Source organism: Serinus canaria, chromosome Z (assembly GCF_022539315.1).
Source record: "Serinus canaria isolate serCan28SL12 chromosome Z, serCan2020, whole genome shotgun sequence".
Lineage (NCBI taxonomy): Eukaryota > Metazoa > Chordata > Aves > Passeriformes > Fringillidae > Serinus > Serinus canaria.
Window position 1 is genome coordinate 34243755 of NC_066343.1, and position 20280 is coordinate 34264034.

At 42.2% G+C, this 20280-nt stretch overlaps 1 protein-coding gene across 2 annotated transcripts; it reads left to right on the forward strand.

Moving 5' to 3' along the window:
• Window positions 1-555: 555 nt before the first annotated feature.
• NFIL3 (nuclear factor, interleukin 3 regulated) lies at window positions 556-14697 on the forward strand. 2 transcript variants are annotated; one of them, XM_030237016.2, is made up of 2 exons: window positions 556-758; window positions 10715-14697. In XM_030237016.2, exon 2 carries the CDS (start codon window positions 10905-10907, stop codon window positions 12276-12278), a length of 1374 nt encoding a protein of 457 aa, XP_030092876.1. In that variant the 5' UTR covers window positions 556-758; window positions 10715-10904; the 3' UTR covers window positions 12279-14697. The 2 variants fall into 2 exon arrangements, with proteins under 2 accessions (XP_030092876.1, XP_050842710.1); XM_050986753.1 differs by lacking the exon at window positions 556-758 and adding an exon at window positions 2487-2579.
• Window positions 14698-20280: the final 5583 nt, after the last annotated feature.

Here is a 20280-nt window from a genome sequence, read left to right on the forward strand (position 1 = left end):
CCTCCTCGTCCTTTTACCATTATCACCTCTGCTTTTCGCGAGTGACAGCAGCCGCAGCGCGACCCGCCGGCGGATCGCCCGTGCGCGCGGCGAGGAGGCGGGTACGCGCCTCGGGAGCGCGGCTCCAGCGTCCTTGTTCGATAGCGCGGAGACGGCGGGTGCGAGAGCTCGGTTCCCGTACGCCGCGCAGACACACCCCCGTAACGCCGCGCACTCCGGCACCGCGGCGGGAGCCGAGCCGGCGGCGCGGGGCGGGGAGGCGGCGCTCGGGCCCCGCCGCGCCGGAGCGGAGGCGCCGCGCCCCAGCGGGCGGAGGCTGCGCGGGGCGAGCGCCCCCCAGCGCGCTGCCGCCGCGCCGGTTACGTAAGCGCGGGCACCCCCCGCGCCGCCCCCCCGCCCTCGCCGGCGGTTATGCAATCGCAGCACACAGACCTACTGTACCGCGCGCCGCCCCGCGCGCCGCCCCGCCCCGCCCCCGAACGCTTCTATTGGCCAACCTCCGGCGGCGCCCGGCGCCGATTGGCTGATCGCGGCCGCCAGTCACGGCGCGGCGCGGCCGGCATGCGGGCTATGAGCCCCGCGCCGCGCAGCCCTGACCTACTAACACACATCCCTCCGCGCCGCCGCCGCGCGCTCCCGCCCGCCGCCCCGCCGCCGCCCGCACGGCGCGGCACCGCACCGCGCCCGCTCCGCTCCGCCGCCTAGCCCGAGGACCGGCGCGGGGCGAGGAATGCTCGGCGCTCCGCGGTGCGCTGCAGGTAGGAAGGAAGGCGCGCGTACAAAGTTGGGGTGCCCGCCCGGTGCTTCGCTCTAGCTTCGGGCGGGGACCGGCTGTTGCTTATGGGGAGCCCAGCCAGCTCCGGCTGCCGCCGGGCGGGGAAGAGTCCGTCGGCGGCCCCGCTCTGCGCGGCTGCGGGCGGCTCGGCGGAGGGGTGGTGGCGCGGGAGGTAGCCCGGGAGATGCCGGCCGACGGCTCTCGCTGTCGGGGCGTGCTGGTTCCTGGCTCGCCGCGCTGCCCCCCGCGTGTCCTCGCAGCGAGTCCCGGGCAGCGCCGCCGGGGCGGCTCTCCCGCGTTGCATAATGTGCCGGTGGGGAGCGAAGCTGCCGCGGCGGACGCCGTGCGGGGCGGAGAGCTGGGTCCCGGACAGCGCCAGCCGTGCCTCGGCCACAAAACCACCGGGAGCTGCTGCCGGAGCCCGCCGACCAGACCCAGTCCTCTCTCGGGCGGCGTAGGGGCATGTTGCCCGCGAGCAGTCGGGATCAATGGCAGCGACCCGGGTCCGGGGCTGCGCTTGTCTCAGCCAGCCCTTTCCGTCACTTTTTGTCGCTGTTTTTTAGGCGCTGCGGGACCGATCGCATAATAGTTCCTGGAAATGTTGCATTATGTAACCACAAAATATGCTGGCAGCAGGGCTGGGAAGAGGGAGCTAATTATGCGATTTTATAATCTCCCTACAAAGAAACTAGGACAATCTCGCCCCGAAAAAAAAAAAAAAAAAGCCCCCCAAACCCGTAACTGTAACAGGTTTTGTTAAAGTGTGTTTATTACGACAAGTAGACAACTGGGTGAGTGGGGAGGCGAGGCGCGCTCGCCGGCTGCGTGCCGGGTGCCTTAAAACGAGATTTGTGCTGGGTCTATATTTAGCCCCTTCGCGTTTTAGCAATTGTGGCTTCATGTGCTATTTCTGGTCTTTTCTCCCGAGCCGTGCGTGTGTAAGACGTTTGAGGCATTTGCTCGGATTTTTAACTCTACGCCTTCGGAGGCGTTTTAGATCGGGCTGTATTTATTTTTTAGGGAAGGCGTTTCGCCTAGACGCCGTGGCATCTCCGGTACGGGCTTTCAGTGTAAAAAAATAACGAAAAATAATTTTTAAAAAAACAACCAAACAAAACAACAGACCAAAACAAACCAAACGGGAATGGCTTAGTTTAAGGAAGAAAGGCGTTTACGAGAGATCTCAGCCGCGCCTGAGGGGAGAGGAAGAGCCGTCCCGGCCGTGCCCTGACGGCCGCGGCGGGCTGGGGGCCAGGTGCCGCCGGGCCCCGTGGGGCGGCAGCGGAGCCGGGCTCCGGGGGCGGCCGCCGGTAGTAGGTCAGTGTGACAGACCCGATGGGCGGTGGAGCGGAGCGGGTGCGCGGAGCCCGACGAGTCCTCCGCGTCCGCATTCTCCTCCCTGAGGCTCGCGGGGGTCGCCGCAGCCTCCCTTCCCCGGCTGCCGACGGGCGCGGCGGCGGCGGGCGAGCGAGGGCTGGGGGCGCTGGCGCTCCCCCTCAGCCCTTTGTTCTGGGCTGGGGCGGCGGCGGCGGCGGGGGGGCGGCGGGCTGATAGCGTGGGGCCGAGCGGGCCGGGGCCATGCGCCGCCGGTCACGTAGGGGGCCGCGGGGCCGAGCCGGGCAGCCTTTGTGGAGGGCGCGGTGCGGGGCCGAGCGGCGCAGAGGGGCGCAGAGGCGGCGGACGCCGTCTCTCCGCAGCTCGGCCCCGCACCGCGCCCCGAGGAGCGTCCCCACCCCGCTGCCCATCACCCCCCTAGTCCCACCGTCGCCTGCAGGCAGGGATCGCCAGACAAAGGCCCTCGCAGGTAGGCACGAGCTGAGCGTTTTCTTTCGTTTCTTACGTAACGAACGACAACAACATCATAAAAGGGGAAAAAAAATCGTCATTGCCCAATTCTGTAATTTTCTTCCCAAGTCAGTTTGGCGTCGCAGTGGCTGTGTGTTCTGTACTCTGGAGCCAGCTTGTGCTGTGTCCTCGATAGGAGCATAGCTTGAAAGTTGCTGACAAAAACTTGCCTTTCAAAATTAGGTGGTGTTTATTTTTTATTTTTATTATTTTTAATTACTAAAACGGTTCTCCAATACGTGAAACCAACATCACTGTGCTTCTGACCAAAAGCCTCCCGAGTACCCCAGCCACAGGCTTTATGTCCGTTGTACCTGCTGTAGGAAGTAGCAGCAAAGTATTTTAAAAATGTAATATTCTCTGTAACTGCATAAACTTTTCTGCTGCTTGATTGTTGGGGCCAAGTACAGGCTTGACACTGAGGCTCTTTTGGAGTTACTGTTGTGTTAAAAACAACCCTGGGGTTGGTTTTTTTTTGTTGGTTTTTTTTTTCTTGTCCTTGTAACTTGAATGATTGCACTTAGTATCGTTGTGTTTGCTCCAGTGTGTATGTAACCTACTTTGAGTTATCTTTGCCCTCTTCAGTAATTATTAAATCCAGAGCTTCGTTTGAAATATTGCTATCTGCATTGCTTTTATGGTCCTTTTTCAATCAAAATGTTGACTTTGATGGGAAACTGTAATGAGTAAGGATTTGGTGTTTTGGCCCAAAAACCTGATTTAAACCAACAAGTTCAAGGACTACTAAATAAGGATTGTTAATAACTAACAGTTATTGTTACAAAAGTTCTCACACTGTAGATGTCTTTGACTGTTAAAATGCTAATAAGCTGTAGAATAGTCTGCCTCTACTTTCATTTACTCTATATTTTTAACTGGGGCTCCAAAGGACTCTTGACTAGCTTTCCAAATATCCAGCTTCCTGAATTTGCATCCAAAGCCTCAAGTCTCTGCTGTTTTGGTGGGGGTTGTTTGGCATTTTGTTTTGAGATTTGGGAGTGGATTTTTTTGTTTGTTTTTGTTTTTGAGAAACTGATGTGAAGGTGTCAAGAAGCTAAGAATCTTCCCATGGGCAGTATGAACTTATTTGACCTCCAAACAGCTTATCTCATCTTAAGAAGGAACAGTATTTGCCTTGCTTTGGATGAAATTTAGAGAACATACAGACATTCTATCTATTGCAATAGAGTCAAAAGAGAGTCTGAGAAAGATCTCAGCATCATGCTGCTTTTTTCCAATCCTTTATCTTGGAATAAAACTCTTGAATAAAACAAACCTTTAACTCATTTTAAATTGACTTATTTTAACAAATAGTTATGCAAACTAGTCTTATGCAATAGTTTTTTTCCAGACGGCAATCTCACTGCTGTTATAACATCACTGTGATGCAATGATATGAACAATAAAATCCTCTGTTTGAGTCTTATTACACACTGTTAAGCAATGTATCTGACTCATCAGCTTAATTGACTCTTCTAGGTGACCTTGCCATGATGATTACAGCCAGTTATGAGATATAAATGTGCTTAGGCTATGTAATAGAAAAAAAATGCAAATAGATGGCCAATTCCTGCAGTCCAATCTAAAAGAAAATGACAATTGATTTCCGTGTTAGTATTTTACAGTATTAAAGCATTACCTTACAGTTTTTGAAAATATTTTTTTCGTAGCTACAAGGCAATGTAACTGACTAATACTCATGATAAGCATGACTGTCAAAACCAAGATTGTGTAAACAAGGGAATACTTGGTCTTGACTAAAAATGTGATAGAAGCAATGTTGTTTAAAAATTGTATTATAAGCTAGATCTGAAATAAATCTAAAGCCATCTTAGACAGCTTGTGTTTTTTCCTAATTCACTTGTTGAATTGGTCCATGTCCAGAATAGCATACTAGGAGATTGAATTTTGTGACATATATTAAATATATATTCTATTAGGAAAAATGCCTTATTTAAGACATGGCTTTTTTCCCTTTCTGGAGTTGCTCTACCTTGGTGTAATTTTCAGTCTGTCCTGCAGTATTTAAATAATTAACCAGTTTTTGCTAGAGAGGTGTCTGCACAACAGCTGACAATGTAGATGCCAGTGCTGCAAGACTTCTCTTTCCAAGTGGAATGCAACCCAACAAAAAAAATAATGCTCAGCATGGGCAGTGGTCTGGACCATCTCACAGAGCTGGAACTCTAAAGGTTGCTGTTTCTCTGCTCTGTCTGCTGTGAGTGGTATATAACAACAATTTATAGCCAGTATTTATTTTATATATTTACTTCAGTTGTTATATAACAAGATGCATGTTTAGAGCATCAGCTGGGATTAATTGACATAATTCTGCTGCCTTTAAATAGAGTGATATAAATTTAGGTCAGCTGAAGGTCTGGTCCATGGTTGGCATTTTAAGAACACAGTTCAATAATAGAAAGCTATTTGTTGTCAGAATAATTAATATTTGATTTTGTGGGCTTTTTTTTTTTATGGTTTGTAACTAAGGGAAACCTGAGACTGTATTTCCAGAACATGGTTGCTATTAAGTTATAGCTTTTCACAGTCTAGTTCTTCCTGCTGTCAAGTAGCTATTGAAATGAGGAACATACTGTCATAGTACTGTGACTTCAGTAACAGTTGTTTCTACTGAGGCTTTATTAAAATACTGGAAAGTGATACGGTATTATTAAATTGCATATTTATATGTGTATACTATATATATTATATATGTGGAATGAAATATTTACCCAATATATATTTATTTCCTCCTCAGTTATAAATTTTTTCCTGGTGCTATCAGTAATATTCTTAGATATTGTTTTTCTCCATTTGAACCAGAGCAATAAATAGCTTGTTTTGGGAAACATTAACAGATCTGGGAGAATCATACTGTCTTCACAAGGAAATGAAAGAAAATGTGGGGCAAATTGGCATTTATTAAGCTTCACTGACCTTTTCTGAACAACTGCTACCCTTAACATGTTTTGTGCTCTCCAAATAGAAATTTTATTTCTGTAATTTACCTTCGGTAAGCAGGGCATACTTTATTGAGTTAATTTGTAGTTCTTAAGATGAACTGTAACTTAAGTAATTTTTATAATAAAGAAAGCATTTTGTAAAAATTACATATGACCTCAGCTTTCTGGGTGCATGGAGTTGGGTAATATGAATTTGCAATAGTATTTCAAGTTCCACGATTATCTTGCTTATCTTTTCCTTAAATATGATTGAACAGTGTCATAATAAATGATTTCTGATGTGCCCGATGGAATATATTTTGTGGATGTATTCCATTTTTTTCCTTCAATAACACGATCAACATTTTAGCAAAAGTGGGTCATCTTGTACACAGTTATCATCATCAGTGTTCCACTGACCTAATTACACATTGGTCCTGAAACAGTAAGCACTTAGGATGTCCATGAAGTTGTAGAAAAAGGAAACTGCATACAGGAGCAATACTTCTGCATTGCTTCATGCTGTTGTAACATATTCATGGTCCTTATGCACATTACTATGTAGAAATTGGTGTCAATATTTGTATTGTAAATGCTTTTCCCCTTTGTGACTGCAGGTAACCTGTCCATCATAGCATAAAATGCAGTCCCCTAGGTTTTCTCAAAGTTTTAACTTCAATTGTTTATGTCTCTAGACCCTCTGGCCCACAAATCTGTCCCAGGGATATCACTATTTCAGAGTATCCAGCATTAAAGCTTTTCTTCAACAGGAACATGAACTCACAAAGTGTTATAGGTAAAGGGGAAGAAGAATTATCTTGAAGGATTGCAGTGGAGATTGCAAACTGGTAACTTTTGAATCTATGAACAATTTCTGTAGCAGCTTATCTGGTATGTAGCCAGATTTTCTAAATTGATGAACTGGGTCAGAATGGTGGCAGTAATGTAATTTAAGATACCTATCCAAAACATGGAAAACATCAACTAAAAATAAGCTGAGACATTAAGATGAGTGCATTTGTTTTTCTAGAGAGTGCCATATAGTGGTGGTGATGATAGAGGCATGTTTATTTTCTGGAACAAAAGAAGCTATACATAACTTATTTTTTTCCATTTTTAAGGACTGATATATTGTGTCCTTTTGTAGACACAATGATACAAAACTGAATTGTGTTTGAGCGTTCAATGCTAGAAACTGGATTTCATTTAGTGTGATATAATCACTATCAAAATGCTAGAGCTGTAGAATCAAAGTCATTTTATCCTAGAATATGTTTGAAAAATTATGCTTGGACATGGCATTATTTTGCTAAATATAAATGAAGGCGTGCAGTTACTCTGTGGAGAAGCTCAGGTACATGAGGAGGCTCCCATACATTCTCTAAACCAGAAATTATTTATGTAACTAAATTACACAGGAGAGCAAGCTTGTGACCTTGTCCTCCAAACTTTGAGACCTTTCAATTATTACAGTGTGAGTACATAAATCCCCAGGATCAGATGTTGAATGTGCCATGTTTTCACTTCAGTATTTCTTGAAGTCCCATGGATAAATTAATTTTTGTGATTTCTGCATGCATAATTTTTTACTTCAATTGCATGAGTCCTATACAACAGTCTCATTAACACTTGGATCTGGAATTGTATTCTGCTTCTGCTGAAGTCAATGGCAAAATTGCTGGGGGAGCAAAACTGGCTTTGTAATTAAGTTAATAGGGTCGAGTGTTATTACATTGTAGAATTGGCACTCAATGCCATTAACATCAACCAACCAAATGTTGGTTTTATAACACTTTATGAGGGAGTGATAAAGCAATTGAAAAATTAATCATAAGGGAAAATATTGGAATTTGAAATGTAGTCAGAGGAATCATTACAGTTCATTAATTTATGTTTAAATACTCATGTTTTCCAATGGAATTATAAAATGCAAGTCAAGTGAAGTGAAATGGCTGGTTCCATTGAAGGCATGTTGCCGTTATCATCAGATGGAATTTAATTTGTTTACAGACTCAGCATTGTGCTGATCCACATTAATAAGTATTACCAAACAAGGGGTTTGACTCCTGTTTGTAAAGCCACAGTTCCAGTCACCATAACAAAAGTGCTCAAGACATACAAAAAGAGTTAACCATCTTTTGTTATTTTATTCATTCACAAAAGTCATGGCATTAGGTATAACTGCATAAATAGCAAACCTGTATGACTTGGTCAGTGGGTTACATGTCTGTCTTGACAGCTTTACTGATGGACTCTGGCAGAAAGCAAAGTTGAATATTGCATGCAAAAAACACGGTCATTTTGATACATGCTTAATATTTGCTGTGGATTGCATGTACTTACATTCTGTCTGTTTGTGCCAGGAACAATGTGTGCAGGAGGGAGAGTGGCCAAAACAGGAGTTAACAGTGCTACAGTGAGCAGATTGGGCCATTCCAGTGTACAGTCTGCAGATGTCCCATGGAAAAAGGGATGTGAACTCTGCAGCTGGTTGGGCTAAGTTCAGCTCAGTGCCAGTCTTACACTTGCAGAAGAGTATTTGGACATGCAGTTGAAAATTCTTATCCTGATACAGTCTTGCTAAAGACTAAACATTGCTCTTATATCACATGGAAATATAAGATGGGAATGTTATAGTGAGGGGAGAAAGTACTTAATCTGTGTAGGTATGGTTTTGTTCTTCTAAAACATCCAATGATTCCATAAGTACTTCCTTGCTTATTCTACCACTTCAAGTAAATGTAGATGGTTTAGGCTATATGATGCATATATATATATATATACACATATATATATATAAAATAATGATGATATTTGCATATTAGTGTGTGTTTTCTGAGAGAACAAATATTTTGATTTTAGTGTAGCTCTCTAGTATTGTTAAATTCTGTAAGAGCTGTGAACTAATAAGGACATGAAATTTCACAACAGTTGTTTTGAGCACTTTTTGCTCAGGTGAGAGTTGGCTGAGGTACATACTAAGAGACAAGCAATGATTTCATAGGTTTGAGTACATGATACAATTTCCTGGTGTGTGCCATGGTGTATGTGTGCTACTAACAGGTACAGGTGAATACAGTCATAGTAGTGGATCAAGAAGACAATTACAGATCAGTTACTGTGTACACCCAGTTCTACAGGATAATGAAATGAAATCCTAGTATTCTATTAGTATAAAATGATGCTACAGAGACTGAATATTCTACAAACATGGCAAAAGGTCAAGTGGCCTTGTCTTCTTTTTTTTTTTTTCTTTTTTTTTGTTGTTTTAAAGTTTCAGCAATGATTTTTTTAAGCATTGAGTTACATTAGGTTTAAAATTATATACATATTAATTAAATAATTGTTCCCTGAATCAGTGAAATGGACAAAATGTCTGTACACCTACTTCAGCAAATCAAACTGTACTGAAAATTTGGAGAAACAGATGTTGCTTTGCTGTAGGGTTCATTTTTATTTTTAAACCTGATCCAGCTCCTTCAATCTTGACGGAAAGCTCCCTTATGACTCCACTTGAAATTTTGGATCAGGGTCTAATTATGTAACTGTTTGTGTATTAGAGGTACATTTCTTCTTTTCAAACATGACAATCTGTGGTACTGCTTTTGCACTAAAATATTAGATAGTGTCTTTGGTGTGGTTAGTGTCTAACTCTATTTTTCATTAGGGCTGTATTATCAAAGACAAATAGTTACATGTCAGTAATTAACCAAGGATTTTAGGAAATTTTACTTAGTTCTGTTAAATGTGTTAATTTTTTCATGACAGAAGAATTGGCATGGTTTGATGGAACAGAACCCAGCTTGAAACCTTAGTCTTTATGACCCTGCTTAGTTGTTACTGCATCACTCATTCCACTTTGCCTTCTGGAAAAGACAAGAGAAACTGGCAGAATACAATTAATTAATTCTTTTATAAGTTTCTGGACTGATAATGTTAAAATTAGTTTCATTAGTCATTGTAAAAATATTCCAGTAAATAGAGACATTAATCTGAAGTGGCTGATTATTTATTTTTTTTTGTTTGTTTGTTTCTGTTCGTACAGGCAAGAATGCTGACTCGATAGTCAGTTCTATAAAAGCACTTGGCATACTACATTCTTTTCACCAGAAACTTGATTGACTGTAGAAAATTATATACTGAGAAGCTGTGTCTAAGATCAAGACAAAGTGATCTTAGCATTTTTGCATTAAAAGGCACTAAATAAACAAAGGCCAGTATAAACTCTTAAGTTCAAATTTAATGTTTTAAATGTCTGAAGCTAAAGACTAAGCTAATTTTTATTTGTTAATGGTAACACTTATGGGCCTAAACTTTTACTTCAATGCAAATACTGTTTCCTGGAGGTGCACATGCCTCAATGGTATTAAACTTTACTTTGACATAACACAACTATTTGTCAAATGCAAATTTTTAATTAAATGTTATTTTTCTAATGTATTTTTCAATATGGATTTTAACATTTTCTTTGCAAGATACTAAAAAAGTTGCATAATTTTTGTCAATATTTTTTAGTTAGGTACTTGCCCAAATTATGCGTGTTGAACTTGCTAGTTTGAATTAATACGATGGATACAAACATATATATAAGATTTTTTTTTTTTACATGATTCAAAAGCAGCAATTAAATGCTTAATAGATAAGCATTGGATAATGGTGGTATTTTAAGACAATAGAAAGCACTCCTTCTCTAAATCAGCTTATGTTATTTTTAATCCTTGAAGGACCCAAATATATTGCATTTCTAAGTCATACACCACAGCTGTTTTCAGAAGAGATGCTTTAATGTGGAACAGGATACTTTGCAATGCTGCTCATCCACATGCTTCCTGTCCTGCAGTTTAAAGTGTTGGAAGGTTTTAGTTTGGCCAATGATGTCATGGAAGGTTCTGTGACAGCATTACTATAGGGCCAAACTCAAATATTTTTTAATTGATTCTTTCTTGGATCATATAATATTTGTTTTGGAAGCAAATCTGCTATCTCTAGTGTCATGAAATTTAGAATATCAGTAGTTTCAGTGTTGAGCTGTCTTTATATCATAGCAGGTTTAATGAACCAAATTCTTGTCTAAAATATTTGTCAATAGCTATTTTTGTGTGTTTTGATCCAGCAATTCCTAAATAGTAATAACATTCTCTATTTATTTCAGGTTTTTAAGAAGATTCCCATTGAATCTGCTAAGAAAATTGGTTCTAGACAGACATTTCTGTCTGAGATTATGAAAGAAAAGGAAGAATGTGTGTGGATTTAAAATTACTGTATTTATCAAGTCGTGGAGTGAGAAGTACTGGGGAGATAGCTTGCTCTGTTGCTTATTGTAGATCTACAAATTGTTTCTGATGCAGCTGAGAAAAATGCAGACCCTTAAAAAGGAGCACGGACCTGTTGACACAAGTAGCAATGTGGACAAAATCATGGTACTTAAGTCGACCTTAGCAGAAGTATCTGAAGAATTGTCTACAAATGAAGATATACTACTTACTGAAGCAAGTAGTGCAAAAAGCAAATCTTCAGCTTGCCGGAGGAAGCGAGAATTCATTCCAGATGAAAAGAAAGATGCTATGTATTGGGAGAAAAGGCGGAAAAATAATGAAGCTGCCAAAAGATCTCGTGAAAAGCGACGACTGAATGACCTTGTCTTAGAGAACAAACTAATTGCACTGGGAGAAGAGAATGCCACTTTGAAGGCAGAGCTGCTTTCATTGAAGTTAAAGTTTGGTTTAATTAGTTCTGCGGCCTATGCCCAAGAGATACAGAAACTCAGTAGCTCAACAACTGTGTATTTTCAAGATTATCAGAGTTCCAAATCAAATATTAACTCATTTGTAGATGAACATGAACCATCTATAGTTGGTAGCAGTTGTATTTCTGTCATTAAACATTCTCCTCAAAGTTCAATGTCTGATGTATCTGAAACATCAACCGTAGAGCATACCCAACCAAGTCGTATACAAAGCAACTGTAGAAGTCCCGAAAATAAGTTCCAGATTATAAAGCAAGAGCCCATGGAATTAGAGAGAGAGCCAAGAGATGACAGAGGTTCATATAAAGCGTCCATATATCCAAACTATATGGGAGCTACATTTAATGTGTACTCACATTCTCCTCCTCTCTTGCAAGTTAATAGATCCTCCAGTAATTCCCCAAGAACGTCAGAAACTGATGATGGTGTTGTTGGAAAGTCATCTGATGGAGAAGATGAACAGCAGGTTCCTAAGGGTCCAATTCATTCCCCAGTTGAACATAAAAATGTTCACGCTACAGTTAAAGTTCCAGAAGTGAATTCTTCAGCTTTGCCTCACAAGCTTCGAATCAAAGCCAAAGCCATGCAAGTTAAAGTGGAAGCAATGGATAATGACTATGATGCAACGCAGAAGTTGTCGTCACCCATTGACATGTCCTCAAAAAGACATTTTGAGCTTGAAAAACACGGTGCGCAAAACTTGGTGCATTCTTCTCACACTCCTTTCTCGGTTCAAGTGACTAATATCCAAGACTGGTCACTTAAACCAGAACTCTGGCATCAGAAGGAACTCAACGTTAAAATTCAGAGTGGTTGCAAAACTGGAGTTGTTGAAATAAAAGACAATATCTACAATGTCTCTGAGTCAGAGAATCTCTATTTGAAGCAGGGCATAGCAAACTTATCTGCAGAGGTTGCTTCACTTAAAAGACTTATAACTACACAAATCTCTGCATCAGACTCTGGTTAATTTACTACTGAAAAAAGGCTTATTGTTTCAAAGGATGTCATTTACAGTAGATCAATATGTTTTGTATGATGCTGAATTTTCACTGGACTTGTGATGTCATTTCACTGTAATGTTCACATAATGTCTGATTGGTGTCTTTTTGTGCACAAATTATTATGAAGAATAGGTTGTGCTATGATCACTATGCCTTGAGTATAGTCAAGTAGCCTGTACAAAGGCTGTATATAGTGGACTTTAATTTCTTTTTCTTCTACTACAAAGCGTGCAAGTTACCAGTTACAATAAAATATTGGTGACAAACATAGAACATCTACTCCAGTTCAGTTGATTTTATGAACTTGTAAATAAGTTGTTAATTAAAAGCTGGGTTTTTTCTTACACTGTGCTCAACTTCACTTACATTTTTGGTTTTTGCAGCCTAACAACCAAATTACAATTTACAATGTGTGATCCTTCTGGCCACCTTTTTCCTTAACATGTTTTTTAGAAGAGAAGTAAAGTGAATATTTATAAATGAAACAGTACCAATTTATAGCCTTAGCCTTCTTTAACTTATTTCTTAGTAGAAATTAACCAAAAGCCCTGCAAATTCTAACCCAGTAACTAATATCAACAACCTTTTTTTTTCTCCTTCAATCTCAAACAAGACAGTAATGAGTTTCCTGAATGTTTTAGTGTGACAAACAATTTTTCAATATTATAACTTGGTGTTTTAGGTGAAATTAGTTAAGTCAGATTTGTGCATCTGCAAAGTTTTCAGAGCCTTGCAGTGACACAATTGGACAGCACCATCTCTGCCAAGGGGTGGCTTGCATCTGCAAGGGGTGCAGGCATGGAAAGTCAACCCCTCTTGCATACCAGCATTCTGTCCATGGCAGACCATGGGCCACCTGTACATGAAGTATAAGGCTACTGGATTTGTAAACTCTGAGCTCAGCTAGGTAAATACTTACACAAAGGCTAGTCAGTCAATAGCAGTTGCAGAATTGAAGATCATCTGCTATTTTAGTTCCCAGAATGGGACATAATGCAATTATGCATGAAGTAAGTCTTGCCAGCAATTTGTCCCTGGTTTCAATGGCTTAATTAACTGAACTGGAATACCTTGGCTTGCTAAAGGGCATTTTGCAAGAGCTTCTCAGATGTGAAATAGAAGCTGTGTGAAGAACTGCACAATCTAGACACTGCTAGCCCCTTACAACTTATGCAGATGATGAGTTCTTCGCTTGATGACTGGACAGGGCTATGGCGCTCTTTGTCTTTCAGAAGAGCCATTGAACCATGGAGTCTAGAATTGTATCACATATCCTTGGTTCGGCTTACCAAAAGCTTTCATTTTAAAACTAAAATTAATTCAGAGCATAAACTTGGCAGAGGTTCTTTTCATGATACTTCCCCCTTCTTTTAACGTACTAATAAATCAGACTAACAAAAAAGCTTTTTCTGAAAAGGCTTTTTATTAATTGCCATACTGTATAATGAATTGAACCTTTCCATAGGCTTAAAATACTAATTAACAAAACAATATGTAGGTATTGTTTTTTTAAATTAATACTTGACTTGAGTGAGAGGAAGTTTGTCAATTTTTTGGGGATATGAAGAGGAGTCTGAGTCACTCCTGATAGCTCTGAAGCTTGGTCCAGCAGTCAAGGCAATGGCAGAACTCCCTGATGTCAGTGAGGACAGGATTTGATTCTGTGCCTTTTCAGGAACTGATGATTCAGTTGTGTTCTGGGAGGACCTTCGCACAGAAATCACTGGTACTTTCTGAGCTTTTTTGAGCCTTCTAACTGCTGTGCTGTATTTGTGGCATTCAGAGTTGATAAACTGCTATTCTTTTTTCATGCCTTAATAATACAATAGACCCCATAGCTGGGCTCTGTATGTATTTGGTAATTAACATAGATGACATTTCAATGTTACTGAAAATAAGCTCAGGATTATTGCATGAAATGTAAAAATTTGCATTGAATGATGGGGATATGAGACATGAGGCAGTTATGGCTACTGTCTCCTTGCTTGCTAAGTATCTTCTGTAAGCAACAATAAAATTCTTTAAATATTTTGCATATTATTTATCACATGTAATGTGTTCAAGGAGAGGACTTAAAACTCTCAGTGTTGCCATCAGTGTAAGCCTAGATCTATTGGGTTTTTTTCCATTTCTTGTTAGAATTGTTTGTCATAATGGAAGAATGTTGTCCTCTTTCTAGCTCATTATATATTTTGTGTATCTGTTTTGTGCAATTAATACTTAACAGTAATGATGTAGTTAATTTGTTGAAGGATGTCATTGCAAGAAAGTTATAGCATGGAGCTTAGGAGCACAATCAGATGTTATTTATACTCCCTTTATACCTTAGTGTTATGCTTCATTTGAAGAAAGAAATAAATAATTTGTCTTTTGTTCAAAACCAGATCTAACCTACCACATGCTTTTCTATTATGTTCATCATCATAGTCCAACACAGGGGCATTAATTTTGGTTGATGACCGATCTTCCCAAGCTGAAGTCATTGTTTCTCCGTCTTATACTTGGAATATCTTTCACATACCTAGGTACAAACTGCAAGAGTGTGGGTAGTACATGAAAAGCCCCATTATTGCCTACAGCTGCTGACTCTGAGCTGCTCAATTGCAGTAACTGTTGTGTAGATGGCCTCCTCATTTAGAGCCCTCCCCCTTCTTGCCCGTATTTAGCCTGCTTCCCCTTGGGATGTGAAATGGGAAAGATGGAGTGTCACCCTGTGGGGGTGGGGAGGGAGATAGTGCAGTGGGACTGCCCTGCTCCAGCCCTCAGCTGGTACCCAATTATGTAAGTGTAAAACCAGACAGCTGTGCTCTTCCAACCTGCCTTCCTTGCACTGCAGCTTCCATAGAAAAAGTATCCCTGGCTGGCCATCTAGTGTCTCAATGGGACATCAGAAGGTTGGCTTTGAACACAAAATGGGCTTTATCTAAGTGTGAATAAAACTGGCATAACATCCTCTAACTTACAAAAGTTGTTGTAAACTCAGCAACTGACAAAACAACAAGAAACTTGGCAAAAGGGGAATCTTTCTCATTTTAGTGTCTTCAATTACCAATGTTAAGGAAGGCCACATACAAAAACTGGTAATTCTGAGACTTATCAGTATAAATTCTCTTTCATGATAATTGCTAGTGTGAAGGGCTTCATGGAAAGTAAGAGAAGTCTAAAAAATGACTGGTGATTAGCAAGGTAAACTTTTTCCTAGTGATATCAACTGGTGGCTAATTAACAATGCAAAGTGTGAATACAGCTGGTTCATTAAATTTGCCTAACTTAATTTGGTATAGACACAGTAATACAGCCCCATGTTCTGTCAATGCCAATATTTTAATAGAGAGGTGAATTGTGGATGTGCCCATACATATATTGAGTCCAAATGTTATGATTTTCTGAATCCTCTCAAATTTCTGTCTTCAGTAAAACTTATGTATTGCATGGGATATATTTAAATTTTATTAATATTCTGTACAGCCCAATATGCCCTTGTTCAATAATAGGAGACAGGTAACTGATAATTCCTGATTATTCTTTTCTTGTTATTTTCTCCCGAATGTCTTATTTGAGTAGTTTATGAGACCAAACCACATCTGTGCAACTTAAATGCAAAACTGTGCAATAAACACATTCCTGGAGTTTGGTTAAAAAAACCGCTTAAAAATCTTTTCTATTTGCTAGTACATGAATATGCTGTTGAAAATTGCATACCGTGAATTTAGCAAGAAACTCTGAGAATCCAATTAATATGGCCTTTATTATTACCATATTGTTTGAAAAATGCTTTGATAGCTTATTACACAATACAAGATTGGTAAATACAAGAATGCAAAAAAAGAATTTTTGGCATTTCTTACATAGGAACGAGTAACATATTGTTCCATTTCAGTGCCAAATCAAAGGTTAAAAACACCAGGCAGAATCCTAGTGCTTTTAACTCAGTCTCAAGCTCTACTTCCCTTGATGGAATAGACTTTTTTTGTGTACAAGGCACTCACTAAAGAGAAGTAACATCGCCAGGATAGACACTTTACAGTTCCCTCATGGCACAAACTCCTACTGATTGTTCTATCTCTAAGGCTACCTCTCATGACAAAACAGTGATATATAAGTCACTTTATACGAATCACTGGAACTATAGAGAACTTCCTCACTATGGAACAGAAGGTAGCCAGATACTCAACTATTATTTATTCAGTGACAGTTCTAGAAGGTCTTGGTGAATTAAGAGCAAAAGGTCAGAGTAAAAGCACAGTATTTATTTGCTTGGAAGAGAAAGCATCAAAACATTTGGTTTCAGGACTCCAAAAAATAGTGGAAATGCTTCTATGCTTTTTATGAGTTGACCAGCTATTACCCATGCACTGATCACAATGCTGTCACTAGAGTTATAGTAATTCCCTCTGAAACACTATGGAGCTCCACAGGATTACAAACTGAAGTGCCTGGGAAGAGCACAGGGATGGGACTTTGCCATGATTTGATGTGGGTTTGTCTCATGCATGCAAGCATCCTCCCTTCTTCTAGTGCATCTTAAAGAGACCATATCTGAAAAGGCCTGCATCAGTCCAAACATTCTGAGGAAGCCAAATGGCTGTCTAATATTACCAGCATCCAGATAACAAGGTCAATATTTCCTCCACCATCCCTCACTCCCCCAACAAGTCAATGCACAACTCAAAACATTAGCCAGCTGTTAGACCTTTGCATGTTATTCAGTTTCTTGGATGTGCAAGTGGGCATCTCACTTGATGACTTACACTTAAAAGCAGATAGCAATCCGTCCTATCTCTATGTGCCAGAGTCAGTATCCATTATGTCTACATTCTGAGGCATGATGCTAAACAAGTTTCTACCAATCTGGACCTCCAAAAATTCTCTTAAATTTGGTATATAAATATACTGAGAACATAATGCATTCATTTCCATGGCAGTTCTGTGATGAAACCTTGAAAGTTGAGACATTAACATTTTGTATAAAAATCAGAAAATATTGAAGCGTAATGTTGTATCACACCTAAGAGCTGAAAAGATGATAAAATGCAATGACAGTCATTGTAGCAGAACACTCTTTTCCTTTCTCTGTGTTCTTGACACTATAGACATGAATAGATAATACACATCCTCAATAAAAGACTTGGTGACATATGTTCTATAAGAGCCTCATGGTTAAAAATGTGAACAAGCAAACATAAATATTTGTGTAAGCAAAACTATATTGGTCAAGTGACAATAACAGACAACATATATTAACTATCAGTATTGCATGGATCTGGAAGGAATTGTTTACATTTTCTCATTTTCTGTAATGAGATTACTTAAGCAATAACTTCTTAGCTTTTTCTTTAAATAATATTTATGTCACTGAAAATAAACAGGAAGAAGGAAAACACCACTTATTTGATGGTATTGACAGGTATTAGAATAGGATATTTCAGTTGTCAGGGACCTACAATGATAATCTAGTCCCACTGCCTCACCATTTCAGGGCTGACCAGAATAAAGCCCATCATGCTGGGCATTGTCCAAATGCCTCCTTTTAAGGCACTGGCAGACAGGGAGCTTGTTTCAGTGTCTGACCACACTCAGTAAAGAAATATTTTCTTGTGTCCAGTCTGAACCTCTTCTGATGTAGCTTTGAACTATTCCCTCATGTCCTGTCACTGGATCCCAGGGAGAAGAGATCAGCAAACCCCTTTCCACTTTCCCTCCTCAGGAAGCTGTAGAGAGCAGTGAAGTCACCCCTCAGCCTCGTTCTCTCCAAATTAGACAAACACAAAGTTCTCAGCTGCTTGGCATCCATCTGGCACAGCAGGCTCTCTCTAAGCAGAGCAGAAATACCAGAACGAGGCTGGATCTGGACCAGCAGGAGGAAAATCTGTGCTTAAGGGCAGTATGGTTGCCTTGTCCTGGCTGCTCACCAGCTGTGCAGCCTGATGCATGTGCCAGTCTGGCATTGTCCCTTCCCAGGGGCCGGACTTCACACTTCTCCTTCACGAACTTCTGGGAGCTCCTACCTGGGCAGGGTATGACCCTGGGTGACAGAGAGAGCAGCACCAGGTCGTGGCTCCAGGCCAGGGAGGGAATTGGTTTTGGCTGTAGCGAGGCTGCACCAGGCAGCACGGGCTGGTAGCAGAGCAGAGAACCAGCACGTGGGGCAGGGGCTGGCACTGAAGAGCTCATGAGTGGCCTGGGACGATGGGCTGTGGAGCACAATCTGGACCCGGAGACCCCCCTGCTGGAAATATCTGCCCTGGGGCTGGCCGTTACATGTCTGGTGGGAGAATAACAAGGACAGAAATGCCACCTGTCTTGTTTGTAACGCTGAGACTTTTTTGGGGTTTCCTTGCATTGATTTTATTTGGATAGCTGGATATGGGGGGCTGGGAGCTCTAGAGGGTTGCATGCCTGAGCTGGTGGCCCAGTCCCAATTTGGCTAACTCCTGAGGCATCCTCCAAAGTTACAGATGCAGGTGTGGCTGAAGAGTCCCCAGAGTCGCTTGCCTGTGTCTTCAGAGGTCACCATGGCCCCTAAGGAGAGGGGTCACTGCCCCGTTTGGAAGTGGAGGACCCAGGAACAGACTCCTCTGGCTCCTCCTGGGGTTCTTCTTGCTCCAACAGTGATGGTAATGGGTACAGAGGCGTAGCTTCTGAAATCCCCATCCATGGCAGAGGAGGTGGTGTTGGGCACCTCATCCATGGTGCATCTTGCAGGGCTGTCAGAAGGGCTGGGAGCTGGGCAGGGAGGTAGGGCTGGAGGGTGAGCAGATGACAGGCCTCCCTGCCGCACTGCCGCACAGCAACACGGATCAGCTGTTGCACAAAGGTCGCTGCATGGTTTTGGAGGGAGACCCCCAGCATCTGGACCAGCTGGTCTTCATCAATTCCATGGCTGGTCAGGATGTCCAGGACAGTGTCCTCCACGAGGTCTGCCTCCATCCAGTTGTTCCTGAAGATCTGCCTCAGCCTCGGTCGGACCCAGAGCACCAGGGTTTCTAGGAGGCATGGGTGGTCCCGGAAAAGCACCATCCATTCCCCAGGCTGGAGGCTGCCCACGGGATGCCTGGGCACTCCTTCTGCAGCCCATGTTTGGGATGCTCCAGAGAAATGGAGGTCAAGGTGTCTGGGGTCTCCTCTGGCCTGGTGGACAATGATGGATGGTGTCTCAGACAGTGCAATTACATGCTCCACATAGTCATTTTCTGTCTCCATTGAGTGCAGGATGGATAGAATCCTCCTCTTGCAGAGGGGGCACTTGGGTGTTTTCTCTGCCCACTGCAGGATGCAGCCGTAACAGAACTGGTGCAGGCACGGAAATACGTAGCTGATCTCCTCCAAGCTGTCCAGGCAGATGGGACAGCAGGCGTCCATCTCTGTGGCCATGCTCTTCTCTGCAGTGGCCTGAGGAGAGCTGGGGTTATGAGTTGCTCCCTTTCACCAGCATCGTATCAGCAGGTTTTACTCTAGAAGGGGAAGAAGCACTATGGCCATTGCCTGGACCCAGAAAGAGTGATAGAAATGCCCTGGTCCATAAGGAAGGAAACCATTTCGGCTCCCCAGTAGGTTTCACCTCCCAGCTCACCTCAGCTGCTGCAAGTGCACCTCCTGGGTGCAGATGTCCCAGAAGCCTGAACCTAGCAGGGTGGGGGAAAATCCTTCAATGGCTCTGGAGTTGAACAGAGAGAGCTGCAACAAACTCTCCTTGCACAATGAGAACATCAAAGGCCTCACTCAACACTCCAAACCTTGCCAAACGCTCAGCAGGAGTCACAGATTGATAGAATGATTTGGGCTGGACAGGGACCTTCATGATCATCCAGTTCCAACACTCCTGCCATGGTCAGGGCACCTTCAATTAGAACAGCTTAACCAGAACCCCATCTAACCTGGTCTTGAGCAGCTCCAGGGGCAATATCTGCAGCATTCACAACTTTCCTAGGCAAACTGTTCCAGTGCCTCACCACCTTCACAGTAAAT